The sequence below is a fragment of the Engraulis encrasicolus genome, chromosome 6 (assembly GCF_034702125.1).
Source record: "Engraulis encrasicolus isolate BLACKSEA-1 chromosome 6, IST_EnEncr_1.0, whole genome shotgun sequence".
Taxonomy (NCBI): Eukaryota; Metazoa; Chordata; class Actinopteri; order Clupeiformes; family Engraulidae; genus Engraulis; species Engraulis encrasicolus.
Window position 1 is genome coordinate 23,435,998 of NC_085862.1, and position 7,500 is coordinate 23,443,497.

Here is a 7,500-nt window from a genome sequence, read left to right on the forward strand (position 1 = left end):
GCAAAACCCCCTAAGTGCCTTTTCAGAAATTCATCTTAATTCATTTTTATTTAATACAAAGCTATCAAAACTGCATATTTTTACATTTTATTTATGTAATATAACTATTTATATGTATTATCAAGTACATGAATGTAAACCAATCCAACAACCGGGTTCTCTAAAAATATAGGAGTGGAGTTAGGGGGTTTTGCATCTGAACTCTTCACATCATCATCATCATCATCATCATCATCATCATCATCATCATCATCATTATCATCTTTGTCGTTGTTATGCCTACTGATATTATTATTATTACATTTATTATTAATGTTGTTGTTATTTTTAAGTAATCTGTACAATTATAAACTGCTCATTTCCTAAAACAGTATAAAACTGTACTGCAGCATAACCATTGTCCATTGTGTGTGTCACATCATCTAGCCTGAAGTCTGCCCATGCATGCTGCGAGATGCCAGAGCTGCTCAATGTACAGCCACTCTCTTTGAGGACCACAAGCCATTCCATTGCATTCTATTCCATTCCATTCAGTGCACAAAGCCCAGTACATGTATGCTTCAGCTTTGATGACGTGGCAATCCTGAGGATCTGGCAACCCCAAAGAAGGATCTTAACTGTGCTGCTTGAGTGGTACTGGGAGTAATGCACTGAAGTGGTAATTACGGAGAACAATGGAGGTGACCCCACAGTATCTACTAATGTTATAATTAGAGTTGGGAAAATGCGGAGTCTCGTTACAAAGCGTAAGGGTTTTCCCTGTTCATTTGAAACTCGCACACACGCATGCACGCACACACATACTGAGAGAGAGAGAGCACACACGCACACACGTACACACACACACACACACACACACACACACACACACACACACACACACACACACACACACACACACACACACACACACACACACACACACACACACACATACACATGACACACAAGCACACACAAAGACACACACACACACACACACACTTTACATAATTGCACTCATTGGCCTGAATGTCGTCTAGAAACATAGATTATTGTAAATTCATTGCCGAGTCCTTAATCTGGGCAGTCATGGGCCTGGGCAGCCATGGGTAAGCGGTTAGGGCGTCAGACTTGTATCCCAAAGGCTGCCGGTTCGACTCCCGACCCGCCAGGTTGGTGGGGGGAGTAATTAACCAGTGATCTCCCCCATCCTCCTCCATGACTGAGGTACCCTGAGCATGGTACCCTCCTGCCGCATTGCTCCCTTGGGGCGCCAATGGGTGCTGCCCCCTTGCACGGGTGAGGCATGAATGCAATTTCGTTGTGTGCAGTGTGCAGTAAACACTTGTGTGCTGTGGAGTGCTGTGTCACAATGACAATGGGAGTTGGAGTTTCCCAGTTGGGCTTTCACTTTCACTGTAATTAGTGGACTGTAGTAGTACTGTGGAGACCGCAGTCGGGGAAAGTGTTGGAGTCAAATGCTGTATTATGAGTCTTTCTGCTTTACAGTGAGCGCATGGGAGGCACATTCCGATTTGAAACAGGTGGCGGTATTCTATTTGCGCACAGGTCGTTTAAACTCCTTGAGGAGTCCCATCACAAATATGTGATTAGAATTTTGCCAATATTTTGAGTTCTCATTATGATGTCATAATGTCTTTGTGAGATTTTTAACACAGACGTCTATGGGAGCTGTAGAGTGTTCCAGTAAAATTCTAGAAGAACCTCTAGAAATTCCTTACTCCTCAAAGGGTTAAACTCCTTGCGAATATGGCCGTTTTCCAGGAACATTCATCATATAGGCCTATACAGTATATGGCCGTGTTCTACACATGTAAACCGAACATTGTAGAACTTGCTTTAAAACGGACAATATTCCATTTGAAACTGGAGTCCTGCGTGCATGTGCGTTACTGTGCTCAGTCTCAGAAGAGAAACGTACCCATGTGTGATAAATATCTGTCACCCTTCATTTTTTACTGGAGTCAGCATCAGTACCTCCACATGTAGAACACATTGAATGGTGCTGTGGATCCAACACCTACATGATTTGATTGAATGTACTTGTACCTAAATTGGGAGATTTTAAAATGAGATTAAGCTTCAAAAAGCCTTTACATACCAAACTGCATGTAGTGATTAAAACAGGTTAAGTTTTCCATGATTCCTTTGTTTTCCTTTGTTTCCATTCATCTTTGAACTTTTCCCATTGAAGCGTGAAAGGATGAGGATGCATTATTGTTTCTCCTTGATGAGTTTCTTGCTTGATTTATTAAACAAAAAGGGGTAACATAAACTTAAGAATGTAAACTTTGAAATCAAACAAATAAACACTGTCAGTTCAATGCAATGGGGCTTGGCTTTAGGCAACAGGCCGCGTTCAGGCTGGCACAGTCACGCGCAAGGGCTCGTCCACGCCGGTCACGGTCAGTGACTGTTGTGCCCCTACAGCATCTGGGCCGCGTCACCACACCATCTTAAGTAGCAGTCTCACCGCCACCTACAGGGAGTAATTGTGACACCACACTAACAAGGTCCAATTAGTCTCAAGTTTGCAACAGAAAGTTTGTCCATATGTAAATACAAAATCTTGATCTAGTTCTTCTAAATGTAAACATAGATATTTTCAGGAGCTCTTGTATGAAAACAATAAATAAAAGAAATGGACCTTACACTGCACTCTCAGCTCTTAGTTGAAAGAAAAGACATGCCAATGTGTGTGTGTGTGTGTGTGTGTGTGTGTGTGTGTGTGTGCAGGCGCGGAGTGGCCGTCGGGAGATCGGGGACTTGTCCCGGTGGGCCGCGGCCGTGAAATGTAATAATGCGGCCGCACTGCGTTTCAAGCCGGCCCTCAATTTCTAAGATTGTACTTAAAAGCACTATCTTCCCGCTCTCCACTTCCCACTATTCTGATCTCACTGACTAGCCAGTATTTATACCGTATACCAGACGGCAATACCTCACTGACGGTGTCAAACAGTAAATTGGCCACATCCTTTCTCTACTGATCATTTTCATACACCGTAGATCGCGGAAGTTTACAAGATCTTAGTAACACAGTTTCGTTTTCAGTATTTGAAGAACCTGTGATATGTATATTGGTTACCAAAGGATGGAAATATTAATAAATTATGATTTATTTTCCGATTTCCACACGACTGTTACAGTTTACAGTCTTTCCAGTCCAGATTCACTTGTTCTGTGGTTATTGACTTGGGTTACGAACAGACTCCACCAAGTGGTAAGGAAGAGAACTGCACCTAACAGAAGCAATGGGTTTTGTTTTGATTTGTTAGACCTACCAGTATATCTCCTTATAGTCGAAATAATATTATTATCATACATATATTTATATGTGGTACATTTAGGATGTAGCCTATGTCCGAAGAAATGGAACAAAATAATTACCACACAAGATTCTGATGTGACCAGTGCTGGGTGTGTAGGCTAAGCTGTGGATTAAAGTAGAGAAATTGCAAGAAACAAAGACATTTGCTGCGACGAAGACAGCGTTTTAAGGTAGGCCTACACCGTTTGGTTATACATTTTGTTGAATTATGGTTGTGGTTTGAAGTAGCTAGGTTTGGCTTATTTGCTGCATGGTGGGTTTATTGCACAATGTAGACAGACTTTTTGTAAGCTATTAGGCTACTATACTATATTTTGTAAGCCTACTCTTCTAAAAATCCCCAAACTTTGTGCCCATGCTCATCCCGTCTTCCTTAAACGATATTTCAATTTCAAACTGTCAAAATGACAGTGGAGTGCACATTTGCATGGGACAGTAGCGTGATGTAGCCTAACCTAGTAGGCCTATGAATGCTTTGGACTGTGATGATGGCTCCAGTGGTGTAGTCTACTTTTTGAAGTGGGTATACTGTATATTTGAGCATTTTTTGATGTGTGTATAGTCTACTGTATATATTTGTGCTATTGTAAATAATGGATCAATCAATTTTAAGTGGGTATACTGTAATCCCTGAAATTTTGAAATGGGTGCGTATACCTGCGTTTTATGTAGACTACACCACTGGCTGTGCATTTCATCAAGGTGTAGGCTACAATTCTCCACTTCAGGTTGATATTTTGACAACACTAATGTCCACATGTAGTACGACTGCAGATTTCGTGGCTTTTGTCTTTTTGGTTAGGAAAACATGTTGTTCGCTTTTTTTTTTTTTTTTAAAGAGGGCCGCCAAGGGGAAAATTCTCCCGGTGGGAAAAGGTGGGCCACTCCGCCCCTGTGTGTGTGTGTGTGTGTGTGTGTGTGTGTGTGTGTGTGTGTGTGTGTGTGTGTGTGTGTGTGTGTGTGTGTGTGTGTGTGTGTGTGTGTGTGTGTGTGTGTGTGTGTGTTCGAATGTGTGTGCGTGCGTGCATGTGTTGCATGCATTGCGTGGGTGTTTGTCAAACTATGCACACCTGTGTGTGTGTGTATGCATGCAACAACAGGGCTGGACTGGCCATCTGGCATACCAGGCATTTCCCGGTGGGCCTGCACCATCGAGCAGATTTTTTTTTTCATTTCTGAAAATAGGGACCCACGAGGGTGCGGGGCCAACCGGAAAAATCAGTTCTGCTGTTCCGCTAATTATGACGGGCCCCTTTAAGCCAAAAGTGCCCAGTCCCTATTTTTCACCCAGTACAGCCCTGTGCAACAACCATCCTAAGCAAGTTCTGCTAAAATGGTCTGGCACATGTGGTTCCCATGGGGCAGGTGGAAAAGAGGTGAGGTGAGGCATGAGAGTCAGTTTTATTTTTTAATACCAAGGGTTGTGTTGGTAGGCATATGGTGATGTCAAGCGGGACATTGGGAGGCTTATGATGAGGTCCAAGGTAGAGCATGACACGTGAGTGGATTTTCACTCCCGTCCCATCCCGGTCCCAGAAAAAAATCCCATCCCGTCCCATCCCGGGATGGAGTGAAAAAAGGAAATCCCATCCCGTCCCACTCCTGTAAGAAGTGTCTCCAATCCATGTCTCCAATCCTGCCCACTCCCACTCAAAATCATTCATTTTCGTTCAATTTTTATTTCATCTCCTGCCAGCTCCCATTCGTCTTTATTCCCACTCCTGCCCGCTCCCGTTCATCTTTAAAGTTTTGACTCCCATCCTGCAGGAATCCCGCGGGACCCACAGGACCCACGGGAATTCCCGAAAAGTGCCATCCTCTAGTCCAAGGGGCATTGCTCTATTCTAGCACTTGCCGGCTGAAAGCATTGCTGACTACAGGCTGGATTCCCCTATCTTAAAATAAAGTTTCCAAAACAGTGTCAGCAGAAAGGTTTCTCTTTTTAGACAGATCAAACACCAGACAGAAATCCTCTTATCTGGATTCCCCATGCAGCACGGGCAAAGTGAACTCTCAAGTGTCTCTCACACTGACTCACTAAACTGATACAGGAAATGTTATTTAAAGGTAGAGTCATATTTTTAGTCTTTGATTTCATGTGTGTTTACCACCACCAGTTCAAGTGTTTTTAATGTTTAAAGTTACAAACACTGGTATTGCTTTAAAAACAACAAAAACTGCCTGGCCACTGCCTCCTCATCTGACTGCTAACTGTCAATGTGCTCCATGGTGCTCCAAGGTTGCAAATACACTTTCCCCTAGGAGGGGGGTAGTGAAGGACTGGACTGTCAACGTCACATGCAAGGACTCCGTTGTTCTGTGGAGGAGCCCCTAAAATGCTGTCCTGATGTTATAACATCTTTGTGTGTGTGTGTGTGTGTGTGTGTGTGTGTGTGTGTGTGTGTGTGTGTGTGTGTGTGTGTGTGTGTGTGTGTGTGTGTGTGTGTGTGTGTGTGTGTGTGTGTGTGTGTGAGAGTATGCGTGCGTGCGTGTGTGTGTGTGCATGCATGTGTGTGTGTGCATGTGTTTGTGCATGCTTGTGTGTGTGTTTGTCAGGAGTGTGTTCCCTGTGTGGGAACAGTGTGTTACTGTACGTGTCCTATCGGAAGAGGCACCTGTTGAAGCCAGCTGAGCTCTTCATAGTCAACCAGGCCCTGAGTGACCTGGGCATGACGCTCTCCCTCTACCCCCTGGCTGTCATCTCCAGCTTCAGCCACAGGTCAGTCACACACACACACACACACACACACACACACACACACACACACATACACACACACACACACACACACACACACACACGCACACACACGCGCACACACACAGAGGCATGCTCACACACACGCGCACACACACAGAGGCATGCATACACGCGCACACACACAGAGTCATGCATACAAGCACACACACTTGCGCACACACATGCAAGCGCAAGTGCACACACATGCATGCACGCAGTTAACCATGCACACATATAACACACACACACACACACACACACACACACACACACACACACACACACACACACACACACACACACACACACACACACACACACACACACACACACACACACACACACACACACACACACACACACAGAGCCATGTTGATTCCCTCTTTTATTACAGTGATTTTGTTTTATTTGTATTGGTCTGTTTTTCATTTGTAAGTTGCCTTCTTTGAATTTTGGACTGTTTGTTTGTTTGTTTTGGGGAGACATCTTGAGGATTAACTATGTTTTTTTAATTAATTATGTTTTTTTAAATTAATTATGTTTTTTTAATTAATTGTGTTTTTGCAAGATATTGATTAAAAATGTCAATCATCAATGACGGTGAGCCAACTGAAATGACTTGCAGCTTCTATGAGAGAAATGTCTATACTCCCAACTTGGAAGACAACTGAAGTCGAGAACTTAAATATCCTTGGCCATACCTTCCATTTTCCTTGTTGATGATGTTGTTGTTGTTGTTGTTGTTGTTGTTGTTGTTGTTGTTGTTGTTGTTGTTGTTGTTGTGTCCATGGTTGTTGTTGTTGTTGTTGTTGTTGTTGTGTCCATGGTTGTTGTGTCCATGGTTGTTGTTGTTGTTGTTGTTGTTGTGTTGCAGGTGGCTGTTTGGGAAGACGGTGTGTCTGATCTATGCGTTCTGCGGCATCCTGTTTGGGATCTGCAGTCTCACCACTCTGACGCTCCTCAGCACTGTCTGCTGCCTCAAGGTCTGCTGCCCCGTTTACGGTGAGACACACACTCGCACACACACACACGCGTGCGCGCGCACACACACACACACGCACACACACACGTTCCCACACACACACACACACACACACGCACGTACACACACACACACACACACACACACACACACACACAGAGCAGCCCTGCTTATGGTGAGACAGGCACACACAAACACACACAGACACGCACACACACACACACACACACACACACACACACACACACACACACACACACACACACACACACACACACACACACACACACACACACACACACACACACACACACAACACACACACACACACACAACACACACACACACACACACACACACACACACACACATATACATGCACTGCCCTGTTTACGGTGAGACAGGCACACACACACACACACACACACACACACACACACACACTGC

The 7,500-nt window shown here is 44.2% G+C and overlaps 1 protein-coding gene across 1 annotated transcript in view; it reads left to right on the plus strand.

Moving 5' to 3' along the window:
- The window catches only part of opn7a (opsin 7, group member a), a 13,829-nt gene that overhangs the window by 212 nt on the left and 6,117 nt on the right, over positions 1 to 7,500 (plus strand). The window contains exons 2-3 of the mRNA XM_063200405.1: positions 5,888 to 6,050; positions 6,946 to 7,073. Of these exons, the coding sequence (XP_063056475.1) occupies positions 5,888 to 6,050; positions 6,946 to 7,073 (291 nt within the window). The remainder of the gene's footprint in view (positions 1 to 5,887; positions 6,051 to 6,945; positions 7,074 to 7,500) is intronic.